The following is a 27,069-nucleotide window of genomic DNA, read 5'->3' as shown; positions in this document are numbered from 1 at the left end:
ACTGACTATAAATTAACTCTACATGTTAAAGTACAAGGACACTGTCTTTTTGATCTTCCTTTACTTTCATAATCCACAATGCCCAAGAAAACATTTTTTAATTTTGTTGTTGAATCTACAACTCTTTCTTTACTTTCAGTATAATAGACAAACCATTTTCTGGCATATGGAAACATTTCTACTTTGCAAGTTATTCTGAAGTGGGTATGATTTGCAAAATACTGTCAAATTAAATATGCATTTCCATATGCCTCTACAAAGACCAAATATATCCATGAAAACCAGCTATAGACAACTTAAAAATTTTTCATGGGTATTTTAATCAACACTGCAAACAGTTCTTTCTAAAGTCCTAAATTCAAAAATCTTCTTGCTGTTTTTTATGCTTTTAGCATCAATATTACCTCAGAAAATTATAAACCAACATTTCAAAATAATATATTTCAAGAAAGTATACGGAAAATTTTTTTGTTAATAAAACTTTCACACCAAAAATGTACTGACTTAGCTCTTCTAAGGACAACATACTGTTATCAATCTTCAGGAAACAGTTTTCATTAACCAAAACTTACATTCTTATAACTATGCTTATCATACTGTTAGCTCTCTGGACATATTTTAACAAGCCTCCTTTTGACTAAGATTTGAAGATGTAATTGAATATGTGACAGAACCTAGTGAAGCACTCTATTTTAACAATATTTAAAGATGATTGGGAAAATGATTGGAGGAAGAGGAATTGAATCCCCTGATACCTCCTAAAACTTCTTTCTAAAACAGCATTAAATTAGTTGATTTGGAACAGAGCAGAGCAATTGTATACATAGATACATACATTTTTAGAAAATAGGAACTGATGAAGACCTTCTTCCCTAATTGAGAGTAAGTTGGTAATACTTTACCTGTCTAATGTCATGGTCCTGTCAGACCTTATAATAGTCATGCCCAGGGACTAGTTGCTGACATCAAAGGATGAATGAACAATTCACAGGCTGAAACAAATTACTTTGTCAAGATTTTTTTTTTTTAGCACCAATGAATCTGCTTCCATAACTTAGCCATACATTTACTTTCCCTTCCAGTGTACTTGGTCACCAACTTCCTGGATTTAGATTCTCCTTGCTCCTTCTCTCATTTTCAGTTAAGCTTTTGTTTTTTGCCTTTTGTTATAGTTTTGTATTTTTTTTTTTGTCTTTTTAGGGCTGCACCCGCGGCATATGGAGGTTCCTAGGCTACTGGTCGAATTGGAGCTACTCTACAGCCACAGCAATGCAGGATCGGAGCCGCATCTGTGACCTACACCACAGCTCACAGCAACGCCTGATCCTTAACCCACTGAGTGCGGCCAGGGATTGAATCTGCATCCTCATGGATATGAGTCAGGTTTTTTAACCACTGTGCCACAACGGAAACTCCACCTTTTGCTACAGTTTAATTCTATTATTTTATCTGATCCTATTCCTATGCAGTAGTTTCACTTTTCATATATGTGCTTGAACTACTGTTATTTCTGAATTCCAGTATCAACTGGAACTGTAGCAATTGTGTTTCTGTTTCCCAAGCTTTTCTTCTCACTCCTCATGGTAATTTAGTACATCAATGCCCTGTTGTGAGGGATGGCCTAAAAACGTGACTGGGATACGTAAGTGCCCATGGAACTATGCCCATATCCCACTCAACAGATCTTACTTCCCTGAAGGCAGGGTTTTATTATGCTCAAAACCACTGTTTTTTTTTGCATTTGGTTATCCTACTGGACTGCCTGCTTAGAAAAGACTGTCAATGGAGTCAATGGAGGTTGGAAGAAACTCTTTGGATGATTATAGATGAACAAAAACAAAGCTTGGAATAACCAAAAAGAAGAAGGAAAAAAAAAGTGTATAATTGTTCCAGAAGTAATATTTTCACAGAACATTGTGGAAGAATTTTGACTTATAATTATTGAAGAAACAGCTGCATAATGTCCCTATACCACATTTACATTCATTAAAGGAATATTTATTTGAATGTCTATTATATTTCAGGCACTTAAAAAAATCTATTGTTTATAGATTAATAAAGCAAAGAACTCTGCCCATGTAGAGCTTACATTCCATTAAGGAAAGACAGACTATGCACATAATAAAAAGCAAATTGTATAACATGTCTGAAGTTGTTAAGTCCCATGGGAAATGAGAATAGCAGAAAAAGGAAAGAATACTCTGTGGGGACTTCCTGTTGTGGCTCAGTAAATTAAGGACACAACTTGTCTCTGTGTGAGGATATGGTTTTATTCCTGGCCTGGCTCAGTAGGTTAAGGATCCAATGTTGCCATAAGCTGCAGCATATGTTGCAGATGTAGCTCAGATCCAGTGTTGCCTGTGGCTCAGATCTGGTGTGGCTGTGGCGTAGGCCTCAGCTGCAGCTCTGAGTCAACCCTTAGCCTGGGAACTTCCATATGCCTCAGGAGCCATTAAAAAAAAAAAAAAAAAAAAAAAGGGAAAAGAAAGCAATATAAAGGATTGGGATCCAATGCCCATGTTGCCAGAAAATTGACCATGACATAGCAACTTTTAAAATGATCACTCTGTTGGAAGACCTGCTGGGGAACCATTACGGGAAACAGAAAAGAGGTGACAACAATTCAAAGCAAGAGAATAGCAGAGGAGGTGATGAGAATTTGAAGGCTTCTAGATCTATTATAAAAGATAAGTGGCAGTATTCTAAAGGAAGTCAAGAACTGAGACGTGAATGTCAGTCAAGAGACATTTATAATCATACACAAGTGATTCACTTTATTATCTAAAATGTAGTAATAGAAAATGGGATAAAGAAAGTAGGACAGTGTTAAAAGTTATTAGGAGGAGTTCCTGTTGTGGCGCAATGGTTAACGAATCCGACTAGGAACCATGAGGTTGTGGGTTCCATCCCTGGCCTTGCTCAGTAGGCCAAGGATCCGGCGTTATCGTGAGCTGTGGTATAGGTTGCAGACTCGGCTTGGATCCCGCGTCGCTGTGGCTCTGGCTTAGGCCGGTGGCTACAGCTCTGATTCGACCCCTAGCCTGGGAACCTCCATATGCCGCAGGAGCGGTCCTAGAAAAGGCAAAAAAAGACAAAAAAAAAGTTATTAGGAAACCAAATCAAGAAGACATAGAAAAAAGTTTGGACAGAAGGAAAATAATGAGGGGAGAATCAAAGATTAATTTGATGCCTCTTCAACCAATAGTCAAAACCCAAAAGTCATGCAATTATCTTATTTTTTAATTTAAAAAAACTCTTGAGCATTTACTAGAGGCAAAGCAGTATGCAAACACTGAGGATACAGACATGAGTAAGCTCTATTTTCCTGAAATTTATCATTCAGTGTGAGAGGGGAAAAAAATGAGACAGGTTAGATAAAAACCTTTGCAGAGAAGGTGATATTTGAGCTGACTGGAGAAATCCTAATTCTTATCACACAGAAGGGGGAAAGGCAGGGGTGGGGTGTTCCAGGCATAATCTTTGAGGTCCTTTGTGTTGCAAGCAAGGAGTTCTCATTTTATCACAAAGTATCTCATTTTATGGCTATTAACTACTCACAAGCAACAAGACTGAAAATTCAAGTCTTATCACCCCCCTAGGTCTTATTTTGATTATGGGAAAATAAACATTTCTGGGGGATTTCTAAAATTCCCTTCCAGTTTTTAAACTGATTTTCAAATAATAAACATGAAGCATCAGAATAAGGTAAATTGCTGGTAGAAATAACTCAGAAACTAAAACAATTTGATGGAAATCTGTGTATAATCGAGTCTATTAATGACTTTGATGACCTTTTTCCACTCCACTTTTTTTTGTAATAGGTGGTTAAAGCCCAGTAAGTTCAGACAAATTGGTAAAAAATTTTACTATAACTTTCTCTTCTTTTTCCTTTTCTCAAGTATAAAAGAGTACTATGTTCTCATTTCTTAAAGTTCAGTTGCCAAAAAATTTATTATGAAAACTAGACTACATAAAAGCTATTTGAATAAATAAATTTCTCATTATTTCCTGAAACAACTTTTGTAGAACTTTTTATTCTGTGAAACTTGATTACTTGTTAAGGATTTTAAGGAATATTCTTTTACCTGAGGTTAAGTTAGACAGGACATCAGGACATTAGGATGTGAGATGGTGGACATTCAAACTTATTTGCAATTGCTATTACATATTTTGTTTAAGAATAAACAATTATGGTGTATCCCAAATTTTGTACTTTTTATAATGCTGTAGCAGTTTTCTTCTTCTCCTTTTTTTTTGGGGGGGGGGCTGCACCCGTGGCACATGGAGATCCCAGGATAGGGGTCGAATCTGAGCTACAGCTGCCAGCCTACTCCATGGCCACAGCAATGCCAGAGAGCCACGTCGGCGACCTACACCAGAGCTTGTGGCAACGCTGGATCCTTAACCCACTGAGCGAGGCCACGGATCAAACCTGCATCATCATGGATGCTAGTCAGATTCATTTCCACTGAGCCACAACATGAACTACCACTTTTTTTTTTTTGATTCAGCACATTTTTGATGCCGTGATGCAGTAAGACAACTGTATTTAACTCTAGACCTTAAGAGAGAGATAAAGAGAAGAGGAGAGGAAGAAAGGAGGGAAAGAGGAAGGGAAGAGGAAGAGGGGGAAGAAGAGGAAAAGGGACAAAAAAGAAGCTTACTCCCAATTATAATTATATTCCCAAGCACAGACAACTTATTAAATGTGTGGTGATAAACTGCCAAATTAAAGGACATCACGAAAGCAGTCCTTAATGCAAATGCACTTTCCTGGAAAAGATTGTGATCTAATTTCTTTATGTTAGATTTTGCTCCAGTGATTAACTGCATTTTTAACGTGAGCTAAGAAAACCGGGATAAGTTGTTTAGTTTTGGTGAGGTATGAGGTGAAGAGAGGTAAGGGATTTGCAGAATAAGTTAAATTAATTCAGTGCATGAAATATTTAAGGATTCATACTGGAAATTCTGCTATTACAGGCTTGCTAAGGAGATCAAGGAGCGTTTGGATATTTCATTTCATAACTCTTAGCATCCAAAATCATATTCAGTGGATCCCTGGTGGCTTCTTCTTACTGAATCTAAATATTACGCCTCAAAGATGCCTTTATAATAAGTGATGGTTTCCATTTGATAATACTTATTTGAAACTCCTTTTAGGAAATTTATCATGTTCAAAGAACAAAAAGCATATTAAAATCTTTACTTTTCATTATTTATTGGATCTCTCCCAACACCTTCTCTCAAAATTCTGTTAATAGCTTTAAGTCAATTAACTCCCTGCTTGATTTTTAATTTTTGATGGCAAAAGTTTCAAATTTCTAGTTCAAGTATGATGAAATTTTATCTTAATTGTTATTGTTCATATTCAGTTCACAGAAATGATATATAAGCTTTTTGTGATAGCTACTTATAAACTAACTTAATGTTTTTTAATTTTACTTCATTAGCTTTAGAATATCTGTTTATTGCATTTCATGCTAAGATTTCATTTATATTATGTTTCTTTTTTTAATTTTGATTTTATTTTTCTTGCATTCCAAGTGGTGGGATCTTAAAAGGAATCTAACTTTCCCCTAGGTTCCTTGAAATGTATTTTGAGTTTGAATAAATATTTTTTGAAATAATCAATTATTTATTTGACATTAACCAGTTCCCTTTCCACTTATCAAAGCTTCAAGGTATAATATACCAATGATATGCTTACTTAGATTCACTAGATGCTTAGGTCTATGCATTCTAAAGAAGGGAAACTGGCTACAGAGATTACAAAAGAAGAGAAAGTCAAAAGAACAGTTTTTATTAGAAGGAGGAAAAAAAAAGCATTGTATATAAAAAGAATGTGGCTGTCATTTAGCCTGGTGTTTTGCTAGGTCAGAACCCTAAGTGTAGTATTAAAGAAATCTAGGGAATGTTACTTTTTTTAGAATCTCTGATGCATTAAAAAAAAAAAATCCACTCCAGGTGATTTTGCATATGTTTGTGAATATACGTGGTCATGATGGTGTGTATCTACATTTGAGATACAAGGACTAATAATTGTATTATCTTCTGCTATTTATCCAGTGTCTTGGAACCTCAATTTTCTCATGTGTATAATGAAGATGATAATAGTATCTATATCGCAGAATTCTTTTGATGACTAAATAATTGTTTAGAACAATTTCTGACTCATAAAGAAATCTCAAATAACTTTTGTTTCATTGCTCTCAAAATTAATAAGACAACTATAAGAACCTAAATAAGGAAGAACCCACACATCCTAATTCAAGCATTTTTTGACATTTTTTATAATACCTCTGCTAAATGTTTGAGGAGTTAATCACCTGATTTCACATTGTTCAGTTCCCATTAATTGAAAGATAACACGCAGATCAGACTTTATCTCTTGAACATATTATTTTAGTAAACAGAATTTTTTTTTTTCTTAGTTAAATTAACAATGATTTCCAAGATTCTAATCTAGTTATGGTGAAAGTTATATTAGTATGGGTTCTTATATTTAAAATATATCATTTATGCTGTTTTTCATGAAAATATCCAAAATAACCTGAAAACTGTGAGAAATCAAGAGATTTGAAGACTTTTTTCCTTCACAAGAAATTGTGGGTAAAAATCTTTAATGAGATTGAAAACGTCTGGAGTTTCCATCATGGCTCAGCGGTTAACAAACCTGACTAGGATCCATGAGGACATGGGTTCTTTCCCTGGCTGCACTCAGTAGGTTAAGGATTGGGTGCTGCCGTGAGCTGTGGTGTAGGTCACAGACACGTGGCTCCGATCCTGCATTGCTGGGCTGTGGTGTAGGCCGGCAGCTACAGCTCCAATTGAAGACCTAGCCTCAGAACCTCCATATGCCTTGGGTATGGCCCTAAAGAGACAAAAAAAAAAAAAAAGTAGGATAACAATGTCATTCTCTTGTTGTAATATCCCATTTAAACAATTATTTTTATCAAATTAAAGTATAGAGCAATTAATTTTATAAAGTTGTGATTATTTCCAGAAGGAATAACATTTAGAATTTCATTAAGATTGGAGATAGATACCACAAATGATTAAAAGACTATGGAAATTATTAATACTTTATGTCAGATTAAAGACACAAAGGAAGAAAAACATTGTATGAAAATTCAGTAACAGTTTGAAACAATCACCACTGGCCTCAGGATTTTGAAGCACGTACAACATGGAATATCTCCTCCATCCGCTCTTTTAAAAACTGTAAAGAGTGTTTTGTTGAGCTGTTTTAATGAATATTTTCTTCATGTAACTGCTTTGATAACAGAATTCAATGATGTCACTTTCATATGTACATGTTAGACTTTAGCGCCATATATGCTATCCTCTTGCTCTGGAATACTCTGACCCAATTTATTAAAACTCTTAGGGAATAAATAGTCACTCTAAAGAATGGTTTCCTTTGCTCTGTTTCTCTTCCTTCGTTTAATAAGTTCAATATCCATGTTGACAAAACTGAAACTTCTTACTTCTCCGAGTCTCTAATTTCATTTCATTCAGGGTTTCAATCCACTTAATGTCTCATTCCTAACAGAATCTGTCAGCAAATGTCTTTCTTAGCTCCTGTTTAATATCAAACATCCAGGTTGGAGTCCTTTTTCCCTCAATTCTTTCCACTTTGCTATGTCCCCTGATTCCACTCTTCTTGATGAAGTGTCATAAGTCCCACCCATAGTTAAGAGGGAAGGGGTTGCACAAACACATGAATACCAGGAGGCAGAGACAGGGTGTCACCCATCCACTCTGTTAAATTAACATTTGTTTAACTACTTTCTAACCCCTAGTCACACTCAATAAACACTTTGCAGGCAGGAAACATTTCTGTTTTAGCTTACTGTACTTGCTTCTAGCAGTGTCTCAACCTCTTTTGAAGAATTAATGATTGAAATATAGAAAAACTCTAAAATCCTGACCAAAGAAAGATAATTAGTAACATACAGGGTAGAAATAAAGTCAGCTGTAACAAGCATCAACTCTAACTTCCATTAAACTATTTTCCTTTACATGAATCCACTTTTAGTTTCTGTTTTTTCACTTAGTTTCAAGGAATTATCTCAGCTTCTACTTGCTTACTGGTTTTGTGAACTGAAGTTTGGCACTTGTCGTCAGCTTCTACATGGAGTAAAACATAAGCTACTGCAGCTGCTGACCCACAGTACCCCCTGAGCAAAACATAGGGTGGAGACCAGGAGTGAGGCACTCTGTGCTCTGGGAAAACTGGAAGAACAGGTGTTGAGATAGTTAGATATTTTTAGAAGATTTTATGAGCCCAGTTCTTATGTCTTCTCTTATCAGAAAAACACTAAAATCCCTCAATGATGACTTATGTCTCTGAGTACTAGTAACCTTCAAGGGACCAGCAGCAAACTTCTGTAAAATGGGCACATGGCTGCATGCACCTCCCCCCTTCACTTTTATGACTTATATCTTGATATTCCCCCTTTCAGATAGCTCTGAAATACTGTCTCCTGGGCTGTAGTTAGTGGACGAAACCGGGGATGTCATGGCCAACTTTCACAACAGCCACTCTCACGGGTGGGCCAGTGAACCCTGAGGGAAATCAGGAAAGAAGCATAAAAGACTGGTTCACAGCTGAGGTACATATCAAAGGAGTGATTCCTATAGGCCCAGACCTTTACATCTTCTTCTATAAATCTGATTATCTATATATCTTTTGTTCCTACCACCTTCCCTTTGTTCCAAAACTCATATATCCTGGCTCCCCACCTCACCTCCTTGGAGCAGTTTCTCAGGACTACCTGAGATGCTGCCTTCCGGACTTAAGTCCTAATTTCACCCCAAATAAAACTTAACTTTCAACTTTCAGGTTGTGTATTATTTTAGTCAACAGTTGTTAAAGATACTTGATTTGAACACCCTCTTTCAACTTCCTCCTGATAATGCCACAGCTTCTTGCTTTGGGTCAGTGTTCCTATTTACTTATTGAGCAGGATATGGGCCTAACTAGCTTTGTTCCTTTAGATGATCAAACTCTAAGCTTTTCTTTTCTCAAATATGAAATGATAGAAATAATACCCACCTCAGAGTGTTGCTGCAAAGATTAAGATGACATGAAACTATCTTGCCCATTTTCCAGCAAACATGTCCGTCTCTGCCCCTTTCTTCTTAGCAGTTCACTATACAAAAGCTTTGCTCGACCATGCCTTTTGAATAGGATTTCCTGTTGGCATAAGAACAATTAATTTTATTAGATGGACCACTCTTGAATGTTCTATTGGATTATGTAATTTTCGTCCAAGGGTGACATGGATGTAATGGCTGAGGGTTATGGATGGCAAACAATTAAAATCTCCAGTGGGGCTGTTTCTGGGGCTAGTCTCCCAATATCATTTGTAGTAACCCAGTGGATAGCCAAATATTTCCTTGGTGAATAAATTCAAAAAGAGGCATATCATCATTCAATACTAAGGCAATCTTAGAAACAATTAAAATATCATATTTGTATTTTTCCAGATAAAATTTTATAGTACTTTTATGGATTCATTAAGTAAAGCATGAAAATAATGCTGTGACCTCAGTTGTGGAATCAAGTTCAAGATTTTTTCTTTCTCTCCTCAGCAAAAGAACATATTTTCCCTTTGTGTAGTCACTTGTTTCTTTCCTATTTGGGTGATGAACATGCCATTAGTACTTTTAAGCATAAGCTATATTTCCTCCTGATACCATGCTCATACACCAGGTCTTCGATGTTTCTGTCAGATACATCCAGCAACCATCATAACTCATACTCTAGATGTTTTTAATATCACTCCATAAACAGAAATGACAAATTCCTAGTCTTTTAACAAATATGCAAAAAACAAAAGTTTCTAAATAAGAAAAAAGTATTGAATATCTCACATTTTCTTTGTCTTTTGTCTTTTTAGGGCCACGCCCAAGAAACATGGAGGTTCCCAGGCTAGGGGTCGAATTGGAGCTGCACCCACTGGCCTACACCATAGCCACAGCAATAACAGATCTGAGCTGTGTCTGTGACCCCCACCACAGCTCATGGCAATGTCGGATCCTTAGCCCATTGAGCAAGGCCAGGGATTGAAATTGCATCCTCATGGGTGCTAGTCACACTTATTTCTACTGAGCCATGATGGGACCCCAATCTGTATTTTGAATCCACTGAAAAAAAAATTGCAATTGTTTTCCATTACTGTCTCATAGCCACTGTATTTGCCTCATATTTTTTTTTCATTTTTTTATTACTCATAAGAATTTATCACATCTATAGTTGTATAATGATCATAACAATCTGATTTCACAGGATTTCCATCCCATAACCCAAGCATATCTCCCCACCCCCCAAACCGTCTCCTCCGGAGACCATAAGTTTTTCAATGTCTGTGAGTCAGCATCTGTTCTGCAAAGGAGTTCCATCTGTCCTTTTTTCAGATTCCACATGTCAGTGAAAGCATTGGATGTTGGTGTCTCATTGTATGGCTGACTTCACTTAGCATGATAGTTTCTAGGTCCATCCATGTTGCTACAAATGCTGGTATTTCATTCTTTTTAATGGCTGAGTAATATTCCATTGTGTATATGTACCACATCGTCTGGATCCACTCCTCTGTCAATGGACATTTAGATTGTTTCCATGTCTTGGCTATTGAAAAGAGCGCTGCAATGAACATTGGAGTACATGTGTCTTTGCGAGTCATGGTTTTCTCTGGGAGATGCCCAGGAGTGGGATTGCTGGATCAAATGGAAGTTCTATGTTTAGTTTTCTGAGGCATCTCCATACTGCTTTCCACAGTGGCTGCACCAATTTACAATCCCACCAACAGTGTACTAGGGTTCCTTTTTCTCCATACCCTCTCCAGCACTTATTGTTTATAGCCTTTTGGATGATGGCCATTCCGGCTGGTGTAAGGTGGTCCCTCCTAGTGGTTTCGATTTGCATCTCTCTAATAATGAGTGATGTTGGACATCCTTTCATGTGTTCCTTGGCCATCTGTATGTCTTCTTTGCAGAATTGTCTGTTTAGATCTTCTGCCCATTTTTTGGATGGGGTTGTTTGTTTTTTTGGTATGGAGCTGCAGAAGGTGTTTATAAATTTTGGAGGTGAATCCCTTGTCCGTCGATTCACTTGCAAAGATTTTCTCCCATTCTGTGGGTTGCTTTTTTGTGTTGTTCAGGGTTTCCTTTGCTGTGCAGAAACTTTGAAGTTTAATTAGGTCCCATTTGTTTATTTTTCTTTTTATTGCCAATACTCTGATAGGTGGATCTGAGAAGATGTTGCTGTCGTTTATGTCAGAGAGTGTTTGGCCTATGTTTTCCTCTAAGAGTTTGATAGTGTCTGGTCTTATACCTAGGTCTTTGATCCATTTGGAGTTGATTCTTGTGTATGGTGTTAGGGAGTGTTCTAATTTCATTCTTTTCCATGTGGCTGTCCAGTTTTCCCAGCACCACTTACTGAACAAGCTGTCCTTTCTCCATTGTATATTCTTGCCTCCTTTGTCATAGATGAGTTGGCTGTAGGTGTGTGGGTTGAATTCTGGGCTTTCTATCCTGTTCCACTGATCTATATGTCTGTCTTTGTGCCAGTACCATATGCTTTTGATGACTGTTGGTTTGTAGTGTAGTCTGAAGTCCTGGAGCCTGATTCCTCCAGCTCCATTTTTCTTTTTCAGGATGTCTTTGGCTAGTCTGGGTCTTTTGTGCTTCCAAACAAACTTTAAACTATTTTGTTTGAGTTCTGTGAAAAATGGTCTTGGTAGTTTGATAGGGATTGCATTGAATCTGTAGATTGCCTTAGGTAGTATAGTCATGTTGATAACATTAACTCTTCCAACCCATGAGCATGGTGTATCTTTCCATCTATTTGTGTCCTCTTTGATTTCTTTCATCAGCGGCTTGCAGTTGTCAGAGTACCGGTCTTTTGTCTCTTTAGGTAGGTTTACTCCTAGGTATTTTATGCTTTTGGATGCGATGGTAAATGGGATTGCTTCCCTAATTTCCTTTTCTGCCCTTTCATTGTTAGTGTATAGAAATGCCGTGGATTTCTGTGTATTGATTTGTATCCTGCAACTTTGCCAAATTCGTGGATGAGCTCTAACAGTTTTCTGGTAGAGTCTTTATGATTCTCTAGGTGTAGTATCATGTCATCGGCAAATAGGGATAGTTTTACTTCTTCCTTTCCAATTTGGATTCCTTTTATTTCTTTTACTTCTCTGATTGCTGTGGCTAGGACTTCCAGAACTATGTTGAAGAGTAGTGGCGAGAGCGGATATCCTTGTCTTGTTCCTGATCTCAGTGGGAATTTTTTCAGCTTTTCACCATTGAGAATGATGTTCACTGTGGGTTTGTCATATATGGCCTTTATCACGTTGAGGTAGGTTCCTGTTATGCCCACTTTCTAATGGGTTTTTATCAGAAATGGGTGTTGGATTTTGTCAAAGGCTTTTTCTGCATCTATTGAGAGGATCATATGGTTTTTATTCTTCAGTTTGTTAATGTGGTGTATCACACTGATGGATTTGCGGATATTGAAGAACACTTGCATCCCTGTGATAAATCCCACTTGATCATGATGTACAATCCTTTTAATGCATTGTTGGATGTGGTTTGCTAGTATTTTGTTGAGGATTTTTGCATCAATGTTCATCAGTGTTATTGGCCTGTAGTTTTCTTTTTTTTGTGGAATCTTTGTCTGGTTTTGGTATCAGGGTGACGGTGGCCTCATAGAATGAGTTTGGGAGTATCCCTTTCTCTGCAATTTTTTGAAATAGTTTCGGAATCAGAGGCGTTAGCTCTTCTCTAAATGTTTGATAGAATTCACCTGTGAAGCCATCTGGTCCTGGACTTTTGTTTGTTGGAAGTTTTTAAATCACAGTTTCAATTTCAGTACCTGTGATGGGCCCATTCATCTTTTCTATTTCATCTTGGTTTAGTCTTAGAAGATTGTACTTTTCTAAGAATTTGTCCATTTTTTCTAGGTTTTCCATTTTATTGGCATATAGTTGCATGTAGTAGTCTCTTATGATCCTTTGTATTTCTGTGGTGTCCGTTGTTACTTCTCCTTTTTCATTTCTAATTTTATTGATTTGAGTCCTCTCTCTTTTTTTCTTGATAGGACTGGCTAGGGGTTTATCAATTTTGTGGATCTTTTCAAAGAACCAGCTTTTCGTTTCATTGATCTTTTCTATGGTTTTCTTTGTTTCTATTGAATTGATTTCTGCTCTGATCTTTATGATTTCTTTCCTTATACTAACTTTAGGTCTTGTCTGTTCTTCTTTCTCAAGCTGCTTTAGATGTAAAGTTATCTCGTTTGTTTGGGCTTTTTCTTGTTTCCTGAGGTGGGCTTGTATTGGTATAAACTTTCCTCTTAGAACGGCTTTTTACTGCATCCCATAGGTTTTGGAGTGTCATATCTTTGTTGTCATTTGCTGCTCTGTATTTTTTAATTTCCTCTTTAGCCACTGTATTTGCCTCATATTTTTTAAAAAAGAAAATGCTAAAAGAAAAACTTTGAAGCTGTTTCCACAGAAAGCAAAATGTGCAAAAGGACTCAAAAATTATTTTTTGATATGTAACTACAGAAGAAAACATTCTCTTCAACAAACTGTAGTATTTTCCTTCTCTTTCAAAACATAAAAATAACATAAAACAAGAGTCAATGCCTCTGTACCAAATGATAGTGAATGAATAAGTCTAATTCATTCAGATTATAACTCCTTTCTTAATTCCTCTATTTTTATGCAAACATAATCGTAGCCTCACTAGAAGGGATGACACTGAGTTCCCCTCAGGACCCAGTACAGTTTCTGCTGAAAGAATGGGTTTTCAATAAATATACATCATGATAAACATAAGTACCTCAAATAAACAATTACCTTGTACAATGATTTTGTTTTCCCACTCAATTTAACTAATTGATATTATTCAGTTATGTGTTCAAATTAATTTAAGATAGGTTCTGATTCTGGATTTTTAATGCAAAAACATATGAGTACTTTGATAAATATATTTTTCATTTGATTATAGAATTCTAGTTGTCATAGGAAATTTGATATTTTTTTTAAAAAAATTATGTAAGTATAAATATCATCAGGCCATAAACTTAAAAGGACAAATAATTTTCTTTATTTTCATCCATCGACTCATTTGATGAAGGAAATTCAATCGTGTAACTCTGAGATATATTTAATGACTTTTGCTATTTTTTCTCAGTAAATTCAGAGTTTAAGTTGTCAGTTCAGAGTTCTTTTCTTATCCTTTTTTCCTTAGGATGGCATCTAAGGCTGCAAGGGTAGGTGATATACAGAGAATCCAGGCATAGATAAAGGAGAGGCATCTGGTTCACAGTCGTCTCCTGGAATCTATTAAAATATACCTGGCAACTCTGCTTCCATTACTGCTGTATCCTCCATGATGTCTGTGGTCTACCATAACCCAATGCCCTTTATTTCAACCCTCCAGCTCCAGTGGGGATAGTGAATCCCTCAGTCACTTAAACCCCTTCTCTGGGGACACAGGAATTTCAGGATATTCTCTTGGGTCTCTTGGTTTAGCACAATCCTATGTTATAAACTGAGGTGCTATCACAGGTCCATTCTGCCAGCATTTGGATATGAAGACCATGGTACCAAGCTGGCATAAAGGAATTCTTACAACCCTTTGGATTGCCTCCCAGGGCTGAGGGAACATGGCTCAGGCAACTTCTCTTCTTAGAGCCTCCCAAACATATCTAGAACTTCCATTGATCTCTCAACCATCCCAATTCCCATCCCCAACAACTCAACAAAAGGGGTATGGAATGCAACCAGCTCTGTATAAGGAATATGAATGCAATCTTCATCTTCCCTTTCTGAAGCTTCTCATTCCTCAGCACTCACAAATGTTACTGTATTCATGCATTAGGTTTATTGTTTTTTATTTTCTCTTTGCTGTTCACAGCAAAATTTTATATTTGGCTATTATATGAGACATGTGATGTCTAGCATTCCAAAATGTCTATCTACTGTAAGTCAAAATACTTGGATTCTATAGATGACTGACTCTGCTATAAGTTTCAAAAGCCCATTTTGGAAGTGAAAGCTAAAATGAGTTTTATCACTGCATACATCTTTTGGTGCTCTCCACTTAACAAATGACCCTGAAGCAATAAAATTCCTTAATTCACTGTGGAGAAGAAAGTTTTAGGAAACCATCTGTAAATGATGAGAACGTTTTGAATTAATACCTTCAAAGTTTGTTTGTTTTTAACCACCCCAAACATTTTGCCCAAACAATATTATGTCAGTAGTTATCCCTGAAGCCATAGATTTTTCAAGTCAAGGGAAATCAGCAATTAATATGTGATTAAAAATATCATAAGCGGCAGAAGCAGACCCAAACTTTACTAAAAAGTTTTAGTGCTTTTTTCTGGAAAAATCACCTGACAATAATTCTTAAGTTGAATATTAATTGTATACCTAGGAATTTAGTAAACTTAACAAATTGGGATTCATTTAATGTCAAACAGTATAACACAAAAAAGATAAATAAAAGTGGGGAAGAATGATGGCAGGAAATTGGCCCTCGGAGTCTTGTAGAGCCTCTAGGTTCCCATACATGTTGAGCCTTTGAACATTTTGCTTTGACTTTCTGGAAAACTCTTCCTCTTTTGCTGAAATATACTCATTCTTCTGCTTGTGAGAACCTCCCCTGACAATCACCACACTGGTCACTTGCCCTAACCCACAATTTCCCTATCTTTCACTAAAGATATATCATCCACATAACAAATGCTCTTCCAGAAACTTTAAGAGACAAGTCCCTGATCTCATGAGCTTACATTCTAGTTGGGGAAGAAAACCCAAAATAAGCAAGTTAATTACTCAGTTAATAAAAGATACTACATGGGAGTTCCCTCATGGCTTAGGGTTAACGAACCCAACTAGTATCCATGAGGATGTGGGTTCCATCCTTGGCCTCGCTCAGTGGTATAAAGGATCTGTCATTATTGTGAGCTGTGGTATAGGTCACAGATGTGGCTTGGATCTAGCATTGCCATTGTTGTGGTATAGTCCAGCAGCTGCAGTTCCAATTTGACCCTTAGCCTGGGAACTTTCATCTGCCGTAGGTATGGCCCTAAAAAGGAAAAAAAAAAAAAAAGATACTCTATGTTCTATCCTATGTCTTTATTTTTTGGTTTCTTTTCTCTTGTTCTCTTGTAATCATTCACTCTCAGGACAAGAACTCTCCTTCATTCACTTTTGATGTAACAACTATATGATATTTTATAATGTAAACTTATAATTTATAAAGTTAGTCTTTAATTGAAGGGGATTTAGGTTAATTTCAATCCTGGACTATTGTGAAAAGGTATGTAATGGCTATATTTATACATAATTCACTTCGTACAGGTACAAGTTCTGGAGAGTCAACTCTCAGAAATAAATTTGCCAGATCAAAGAGTACACATATTTGTAAACTTTATAGCTTTTATTTATTTGTTCTTTAGAAGGTGCATCAATAATACATAGTCCCACAATAATACACGAGAATTACTTATAAAACATGTAAATAAAAAGAGTGCTTAAAAGAACTTTTGATTTTTTGCCAATCTAAGAGGTGAGCAAAAATCTTAATGTAGTTTTATTTGTAGTTTTCTTATTAAGTAGAAAAGCTTTTTTTAAAATTTAAGAGCCATTTTCCTTTTCTATATAATCTAATCATATATGTTGGTCATTTTCTTGGGTTGTTATTTTTGCATTATTGATCTCTATATATTTTTATACTAGAAAGATTGACCTATTGTGATGTAAACTGCAAATGATTTTTTTAATACATTGTTACTTGATAGAACCTCCTCTTATGTTTCAACAGTCTATGGAGAGGATCCTGTAACTTTATCAGCTTTATTAATATGATGAATTATACACTAATTTGTTAACACAGTAACACGTTTTCATTTTGAAGTTTGATAATATAATTTTGTAAAAATATTCAACTTTGTTGCTGTTATTTTTTAGGGATATTTTAGTATCATTTGTTTGTTTTTCCACATGGCATTAGAATCAGCTTGCAAGTACCAAGTGAAGACAAATAAAATCTAATTGTATATTGTATTGAGATTATGTAAATTTATACATTGATTTGAAGAGAATTGACTTTTTTCTTTTTTTTTTTTTTGTCTTTTTTGAGCCGCACCCATGGCATATAGAAGTTCCCAAACTAGGGGTCAAATCGGAGCTACAGCTGCTGGGCTACACCACAGCCACAGAAATGTGGGATCACAGCTGTATCTGTGACCTACAGAACAGCTTATCGGCTGGATAAGCTGGATCATTAACCCACTGAGGGCGGCCAGGGATCAAACCTTCATCCTAATGGACACTACTCCGGTTTGTCACCACTGAGCCACAATGGGAACTCTATGTTCTTGATGTTGAATATTATTCAAGCTGCTTGTTAAGATTCTGGAGAATTTAAATATTTTTATCTCAGGTCTGGAACACTGTTGATACATCAGTTTGTTGCAATTTTAAATTTCAGATATTTCTCATCTTAAAATTTTGTACCAGACTGCCATGCTAAATTACCTTTTTGTTCATACCAGATAAAAAATCATACAATTTGAAAGTAGTAATAATTTACTACTTCTTTTCCAAGTTTTTGGCCACACTCAGAGGATGCGGAAATTCTGGGGCCAGGGATCGAACCTGTGCCACAGTGGCAACCTGAGACACAACAATGACAACACTGGACCCTTAACTTGTTGGGCCACCAGGGAACTCTTTTTCCAGTTTTTCTAACTGCAAAATCTTAGTATTAATGAAAGCTCCTTTGGTGTTTTTCTATTAAGTCCAAGTTTGACTTGTATATGAATAAAGCAGAAAATAAAATTTTTAACATTCTAGCCATAACTACATATAAATGAATAAGTCTTATTTTATCTGAAATTGGAAACATACTCTAAATATTGTTATCACCCTTTTTATTATTTTTGAATATATATTCTTTAAAATATAATTTTTATAGTGGCACATAATATTCCATTATATAAAGTTTGCATATTTATTATTTCTCTATTACAAAGTTGTTGTGACACTGTAAACAGCATTTGTATTCATTGTCCTGGCACATACATCTTAGTGCACTCCAAATAGTGTAATCCAAACAGTCCTTTGGATAAACTGGAACAAGTCCTTTGGATAAATCAGGACACAGAACTATACCTATTTTTAATTTATATTTTCAAACTGTACCCTATAAAGTTTTTATCACTATTTGACATAGAGCTTATTTTCTTTTTACTGAATCCTTGATGAAAAAGGAATCTAAATTTTAAATGACTTTGTCAATTTGATATGTGAAGTATGGTCTCATCTTTATGTTGTTTCATATTTTTAATTATTATTGAAATTGAGTTTCCTCCCCAGCTTCCCAAATTCATGGGGCATTTGCATTTCTCCTTTTATAAATGCCCCATCCCTGCTCTGTGGTTGTGTATCTTTGAGGGCACTGTCCTTTCTCTGATGAAAAAAACTCTTCTTGAAAACTCTTTTAAATGTGGTAAACAGTTTCCTTGTTCCAATCAAAAATAAAGATAAAATCTTTTATCTTTCATTTTTAATACAAAATTTTAAATGTGTATGAGTACTGTGCTCATTCATTTAATTTTGTAAATATTCACCTTTATACCCCTCTATGTCAAAATGTATTACTTATACTTGTATATTCTGTATAAGTTTAAAAACTTTCTGCCAAATTCCAAGAAAAAAAGTGCCTTGGAAATTTTTAGTTTTGGCAGTATTAAAACTAGCAATTGAAGATTTCTCCTTGCGGTTCAGCGGTTATGAACCTGACTAGCATCCATGATGATGCAGGTTTGATCCCTGGCCTTGTTCAGTGGGTTAAGGATCTGGCATTGCATGAACTGTGGTGTAGGTCACATGTGCAGCTCAGTTCCCATGTGGCTGTGGCTGTGGTGTAGGCTGGCAGTTGTAGCTCCAATTCAACTCCTGGGCTGGGAACGTCTGTATGTCACACTTGCAGCCCTAACAAAAACATAACAAAACAAAAAATACTAGAAATTTATTTTGGGAGAACTGATTCTCAAGAATATTGTATTTCGGGAGTTCCCATCATGGCGCAGGGGAAACAAATCTGACTAGGAACCATGAGACTGCGGGTTCAATCCCTGGCCTTGCTCAGTGGGATAAGGATCCGGCATTGCCACGAGCTGTGGTGTCGGTAGCAGATGCGGCTTGGATCCCGCATTGCTGTGGTTCTGGCAGAGGCCAGCAGCTACAGCTCCGATTAGACCCCTAGCCTGGGAACCCCCATGTGCCATGGGTTCCGCCCTAAAAGGACAAAAGACAAAAAAAAAAAAGAATATTGTATTTCTCTTCAAATCTATTTTTCTTTATACTATCCTTATTTTCTTCATCTAATAAGCACACATACACATGATTTTTCCCATATGTTTGATATTTTATTTCTGGTCAATTAACATTCTTTCTAAAGTCTGAAAGTAACCATTTTCTTTGGAAAATTGTTGGGAGTTCCCGTCACAGCTCAGTGGTTAACGAATCTGACTAGGAACCATGAGGTTGCAGGTTCGATCCCTGGCCTTGCTCAGTGGGTTAAAGATCTGGCGTTGCAGTGAGCTGTGGTATAGCGTGGGGTAGGTCACAGACTCAGCCTTGCTATGGCTCTGGCGTAGGACAGAGGCTACAGCTCCGATTAGACCCCTAGCCTGGGAACCTCCATATGCCTCGGGTGTGGCCCTAGAATAAGGCAAAAAGACCAACAACAAAAAAAAAAGAAAAACTGTTAAAATTTTCAACAATTATATAGGTTAATTTTATACTATTTCTCTTCAGGGATTCTATTGCCAATGAATACATTATTGTATTAATTATTTGTCTTTTTTGAGTTTTCACTTTGTTTTAAAATCTTTAAATAAGTAGACTTTTGTATGTTTTATTTTAAATAAGAACAAATTCATTAAATATAGCTTCTCAGATAATTTGACTTTTCAAAGATAATTAGTAATATGTTGATTTTATCTCATTCTTGAGACAGTTATAAATTTGCCTTGTGATATAGCATTATATGCTTAACTATTTAACAATTCACATCACGAATAATTTTAATATTCAAGCCCTAGAGTTCTGTATTAATTGTGATTATATTTTTAGACAAAAACAGCTAATATTATTATTAATGTTTTAGGTTAGTGGGATGGTTTGGCCACGAACTAAGCACCAGATTCAAAATGGATAACAGTAAGTATATTCAATTTTACATCACATCATTTTAATTTTCAATTTTATCTGTCTTTGTATGATACATAATAGAATGCCTCGTGGAAAGAGCACTCTGAAAAAGCCACTGAGAATTCTTTTTTTTTTTTTGTCTTTTTTGGCCATTTCTTGGGCTTCTCCCAAGTATATGGAGGTTCCCAGGCCAGGGGTCCAATTGGAGCTGTTGCCGCTGGCCTACGCCAGAGCCACAGCAACGCGGGATATGAACCGCATCTGTGACCTTCACCACAGCTCACGGCAACGCCAGATCTTTAACTCACTGAGAAAGGCCAGGGATCGAACCCGCAACTTCATGGTTCCTAGTCGGATTCATTAACGGCTGAGCCAGATGGGAACTCCGAGAATTCTTAATATAAGAAATGACATTTTGGAGTTTACATTGTGGTTCAGCAGTAACAAATCCAACTAGTATACATGAGGATGCAGGTTTGATCCCCGCTTCCCTCAATGGGTTCAGGATCTGGCACTGCTGTGAGCTGTGGTGTAGATCACAGATGTGGCTCAGATCCCATGGTGCTATGGCTATGGTGTAGGCCTGCAGCTGCAGTTCTGATTCAATCCCTAGCCTAACCCAGGAACTTCCATATGCTGCAGGTGCAGGCCCTGAAAAGCAAAAAAAAAAAAAAAAAAAAAAAAAAAAGAAAAAGAAAGAAATAAGAAATGACATTCCTCCCTTTCTATTTCTCTTCCTCTTTATTTCCCTACAAAGGAAAACACTCAAAATCATACTAAAATACTTAATCTTACATTGTTCAGATCTCATCAATATGAAGTCCCTAAAACATCAGGCAGGGAGGACAGGAAGAAACTGTTGGCTTGGAGTTGGACCCAGAGAGACTTAAATATCAATCTGCTCTTAACAGTTCTGTGATGTTGTGCAGGTTTTATCATCTTGGAATCTGAGTTTTTTTCCCCTCACATGTCTAATGTGAATAATGTCTATTTCAGGGTAAAGTAAGTTCAAAGCTGTAAACCAAGTAGCGTAATATTTAATAAACGTTCATTTTCATCCCTCTCTTTTCCCAAATTTTCCTCCTTTAATGGCTTTCACCACATACCAACCAGTAACCCCAGTGGGTAGTGAAAACATAGCATGCACAGGGCCTTCTCAAACTGCCCTATTTCTTTTTCTTAAATGCCTTTATTCTTTCATCACATAGGATACAGAATGCTTTCTAAATGTGAAAGTTTAACTTCAACTTGATCCTTCAGACTCCTTCCAACCCTGAGATATGATTTTAAATATAGTCCTCTGTGCAACATCTAAGATGCAAAGGGTCAAGACGGGTGCTTCCAGTCAAATCAGGACACCTGTATTTTATCTTGGTTGCTGAAATCATGAGCTCTGCTATTATGCTAGTTATTTATAATTGTCTGCTATGAGTTTTATTATCTCTAAATGAGGGAATTAAATTACACCAGAGGTGTGCTATGTTTTTCTGTGAAGGGTCAGACTGGAGATATATCAAGTTTTCGGGGGTATGTTGTTCTGTGGCAAAAATGCAACTTTGCCATTGTGGTGTTAATATGGCCATAGACACACATAAATGAGTGAATGTGGTTATGTTCCAATAAAGCTTTATTGACAAAAACAAATGGTGGGCCAGATTTGACCCACAGGACATAGCTTGACTAGCCCTTATTAGATGACTTTCTAAACACCCAGATAATTCTCTCATTCTTAGTCAGTTTTAGTTTTTAATTTGATCTATAATAGCAATTTTAACTCTACTGGATTTAAATTGCCACTATTCAGTCTAGTTAATTCTAACTAGGATAATATCTGTTATTAATTTACATTTTAAATATATCACACTTAGGCAGATCATTTTTAAAAGCTTTTATTTTTTCCCCTAAGAGAAGCCATTTGACCTAATAATCCTAGTGCTAAAGTCACCTTTGAAGGTCATTTCATCCATATTTCTGCCTTTGGGTGTCATCACAAGCCTTCAAATCTTGATGTTTTCCTCTCATTGACATGGCTTCATAATAGAAGAGCAAAATACGGAACAGGACAAGGAATGATGGATTGGGGATGAGAGGGAGAAGATGGGTCTAGGTGAGGTTATGTTTGTCTTCTGTTTAAGGGCTCTAATTTATGGTAGGCTGTTATGAAGGTAGGGGTAGAGGAGATAGAAATTGCAGGTAAAGGAGAAACATGCCAGTTTTTTAGGTCCATGGAGTGTCTCTCTCTCTCTCTCACTCGTTTAATTATGGCAGCAGCAAAGACATGTGAATGGAAGTTCCTGGGCCAGGGATCAAATTTGAGCCACAGCTGTGATCTATGCCTCTCAGATTTCTCAGAAATCTTAGGAATAAAAGTTTTTTAAGTACTATATGTTTCTCTCTACTGTCATAAAAAATGCTTAGGGCACTTTTTTAGGCACATTAAATAAAAATCATGTGATATCAATTTTTCAGAATTGCAGTTGATCCCTGGGGTCACTGGATTCCGAATTTCAAATCCTCCCATTCTGTTGGTCTGTCCTTTACACGCCAGTTTAGAGGTAAGTGATCTTTGCTTCAACCTTCCCTCATCTTTACCTTTCTCTTTACCTGATTGTGACACATGTTGTAGTACTTTCCTAATTGGCTAGATTATTATGCACAAAGTATAAACAAGGGACAAAGGGCAGGGTTCATTCTTTTATGATAGTGACTGATACTTTTATTTATATCTCCAGCCCCCAGCACAATTGTTGGCACATCGCTGGCAACATTGTTGGCAACATTGTTGGCAACTGGCACATTGCTGGTGCTTTATAGATGTTCTATGGAACTTACCTGGGGTGATATACTTTAAGTTCTACCTAACATCAGTGTGAACCTAAGTTATTTAATCTTCTATTAGTCTTTCTATATACAAAATAAGCATGCAATATTTAATTCCTGATTTATTCACTCATTCAAATACATACCTATTAAGAAATTAGTGTGTGTTGGACAACGTTGTGATTACTGAGGACTCTGTTTCTTTTAGTTCTGTGAGTCAATGAAGCAACAAAGTGCTATGTGACAAAATAATAATGATTTACTTTAGGGGGTGTGTGGAGAGTATGAAGAGTCAGAGTAAAACAAAGATTGAATAAGGTTGTCCCATGAGGTAGGGTGGATTATTTCCCCCCATTGGGGTTTCAATGACATTATATCCATATGTTATCTCTACTATTACTGGCTCAATATTTTTAAGTTCATTCCTATTTTTACTTAAAATAAGTCTCACACTAAATAATAATATCCAAGGAATCAGTGTAGTTTTTTGGACATGAATATGTCCATAATTTCTATGTATCTAAGTACTTACCAAATCCTATATCTATTCATTCATACACAGTATAAAGTGAACATTTTTATATATTTCCTAATTATTTGGATATTCATTAATTTCTGAGTGAGACTAAATTTATTTAAGTAGATAAGACTGCTAATAATTACATACTATATAATAATAGTATTAATACATATATTAAGTAAATATATTTTATATACACACATTTAGGTAAAATGTATTTTAAGTAAATATACATATTTTTCTAATAGAGACTTTAAGTTTATAGGTAGTCAAATAAAATTTTGATTTTTTTTCAGTTGAAAGACTTTTAAAATCACCTAATTTAGGAAATTCTGTGTGGTGTATTCCAGCATGAGTGACTGGATAGACTTCCAAAATTCTAGTTCTGTGAACACTCAAAGCAGTTTCTCATTTTGGCCACTGGACGGCAGCATCAAGTTCCTTTGTTTTTATATAGCTTCACCACTAGATTGTAGTAATCAACACACTTCATCTCATACCAATTTAAAGAGCACCTACTCAGTGTGACCACTAGATGGAGCTTGTGCTGTTTTCACTGAGCGGGCTTTTTTTTTGTTTTTTTGGGTTTTATTTTTAAGTTAAAATAGACCCACTAATAAGATTTCTCAGGTAGTGATACATATTTTACAGTTTTGACTTTTCTGGGGGGATGGTGGCAAAATATGCTTGGTGAATCAAATAATGATACTTGACCTGTTTTTAAAATATCCGACATGAGGAACACTTCTGTCAAACATTTTAAAAGAAAATACTTCATAAGTTTATATCCTTATCTTTGCATATGACTCCCCAGCCATATCTAGAAAATTCCTTTTAGACATTGTCACTGTGGTATGTTCCCTGCAGCACATTGATTCATTTTTGGTATTCACCTGTTCTGCCACAAGAAAAGTCAGATTCTTTTCCCTACAAATAGTTTCCTTCCAAACTGTATTATAATTACCTAGACATTGTTTTTATTCTCAGCTGGGATCTAAAAAGACTGATTTATCTTCTTCTTTATCATCTATAATTAAACCTAGCAAAGGAACCCTAGAGGCCACAGAAGAGGGCTACACACTTCTCTGGAGTTTATCACTTACATATTTCTCTGTAGCTTCTTGGAAATACCTTACTAAGCCATTCACTGTTGAAGCTATGTTCTAACCAAAATTATCTTTAAGTAATCAAATCTTATGTTGAAAAAAGTATTTTATAAATTCTTGCTCCCCATTATAAATTGCAAAATTCTGAAACAACAAAAAAATTTTAGTGCTTCCCATTCTCTACTTAACTATGTTAAAATGTAGTTTTTAGATGTTTCTTAGTTTTCCATGTGAGTAAACTTCAGTGAATTAACCAGTTCAGTACTTATTTATTTATGAGTTATGCATACAGGAGATAGGTATGAGTCAAACTACCTTTCTTTGTTGTCTGTACTTCTCTCTCAAAACATACATTACATAGTCCAATGCTAACCTAAGGAAAGTCTATACTCAAGAATCAATGTAAATATATATTATTTCAGATCTGCAATGCAAAGACTTTGTTAAAAATATTATAGCTTTGTTTACAATTAATAGGTATTTGATTGATACCATGAAAACAGCACCTTTTTAGTTTCAAATACTGTTTCTTTATATTGTTGCCTACTTAATCATTTATATAATAAACTTTAAAATACTGTGAGATCAAGAGAAAGAGCAATAATATAGGAAGTGGAAGACAAATACTTAATCCCTTATTGGAACACTAAGTGTAACTTAACACATGTGAAAACTACTCTTTAATTCATCTGCCTCAATTTTTGAATGAAGACGTTTGGATCAGATTACTTCAGTATTCCCCTCAATCTTCCAGTTACTAACTTGAAATTAAACAATTCCTATGTTCTATCTTGAAGTGTCATATTTGTATGTAGCAACTTTAGACCCTTTCAGTACATAAATATGTAATTAAATAAACAGCTTCAAAATAAAAATTTGGAGCATTCAACTAAAAGACAGGGCCAGTCAGAAGAAATGTACTCTGTATTTCCTCAGAAAGTTATTAAGGAGCCAATTTTAAGAATTTAAAAATTGAAAATATCATGCTATACTTATTTTTCCTGTTTAAACTTACTTAACTTTTCTAGCTTTACATTTATCTTATTTAGTAAGAAAAATAATCTCAGTAGTGGAAACTCTGCCAAAAATTGTTATAAGCTGAATATTTTCAAACTATAATTTTCATTTTTCCTAATTTAAAATATATTATTTCAGTTCTGAAAGCACAGAAATAATGAAAAAGGGATAAAAGAAGACATTTATCATATTTTCCTGTTAACTCTTATTAGCCTCTCTTAATATTTTCACGTGAGGCCTTAGAAGAGTCTTTTATACTCTATGAGAAGAACTTCAGAAGGACTCAGAAAGCAGCTCCTCTTGTGGTTAAAATGTGGAAAATACTTCTACATTTTAAAGTTATTCTATTATTAACAAAGAGTAATGAATGATATGTTAAATTTGAGATGTTTTTCATAAAAAATTGACTTCCTCTTATCAAATATGCAAGGGCAGAATGTTCCCTTGTGGTGCAGCAGGTTAAGGATCTGGTGCTACCACAGCTCAGAATTGTGGTGCAGGTTTGATCCCTGGCCTAGGAACTTACACATACCCTAGGAACAACGAAAAAAATTTTGCAAGGTCAAAACTTCCTTTTAAAAAAACTATGAACTTAAAGAATATTCCAAAGTCTTACTTCTTTGGATACAAATGACATATCATTAAAAGTTCTACTTTACACATTGTTCCCATCTTCATCTTATGGGGCTCAAAGCTTCTCAAAAATTATTTAAATAATTATATCCTCAAATTATTAATCTCCAAAGAGAAGCTTGGAAAGATTTCTGTCATTTTCTAAAATATCCAAACCTGGCTTACCTGTCCCTGCTCCTATGCTGTGTGAGAATGTTGATTCTTGAATTCAGTTCTAGACACAAAACTTGGAATTGTTCCCTTGAGTCCTCGTTGTGCCAGATCTACTGACAATTTTATTTTACACAAGGAAATGAAGAGATGCCTCCTACTAAACTCCGTGTAACCAGGTCACCTGAGTGCTAAAGCAGTATTATTTGCTCTAAAGACATCAGATCCCTTCTGATTCAAAGACATCTGCTTGAACTTGCAGCTGATATCTTCCCAGGCTGTAGCCATAAATCTGTCAGGTCTGGTTGGGGAGAGAGGCAGGTACCTTTCTGTGCTCTGATTCTCCTCTCTTCCTTTGACACTACTGCCTTCAGTACAACTTGCATCCTCTCCTTTGCCTCCATGGAATAGGTCAAGAAAATCCATGCTTGAATGGTTTGAGTCCTATTAGAATGCCTGCCCACACATGCCACGTGTATACAGAGAAGGGGCTATTTTCATAGACTTCATAAAGAATAGATATCACCAAATGACCCTATTTTTGCTCTGTGGCATAACAGGATATAGAAAAGGGACATTAAGAGGC

The 27,069-nt window shown here is 35.8% G+C and overlaps 1 protein-coding gene across 5 annotated transcripts in view; it reads left to right on the top strand.

The window, feature by feature from the left end:
• KYNU (kynureninase) overlaps window positions 1–27,069 on the top strand; it is a 125,233-nt gene that overhangs the window by 94,817 nt on the left and 3,347 nt on the right. For all 5 annotated transcript variants that reach the window (XM_047772012.1, XM_047772010.1, XM_047772011.1 and 2 more), the window contains 2 exons: window positions 20,194–20,246; window positions 22,707–22,792. In XM_047772012.1, the coding sequence (XP_047627968.1) occupies window positions 20,194–20,246; window positions 22,707–22,792 (139 nt within the window). The remainder of the gene's footprint in view (window positions 1–20,193; window positions 20,247–22,706; window positions 22,793–27,069) is intronic.

The sequence above is a fragment of the Phacochoerus africanus genome, chromosome 3 (genome assembly GCF_016906955.1).
Source record: "Phacochoerus africanus isolate WHEZ1 chromosome 3, ROS_Pafr_v1, whole genome shotgun sequence".
NCBI classification, from domain to species: Eukaryota; Metazoa; Chordata; class Mammalia; order Artiodactyla; family Suidae; genus Phacochoerus; species Phacochoerus africanus.
The sequence above is the reverse complement of the archived record's forward strand: the minus strand, read 5'-3'. Positions and strand labels throughout refer to the sequence as shown.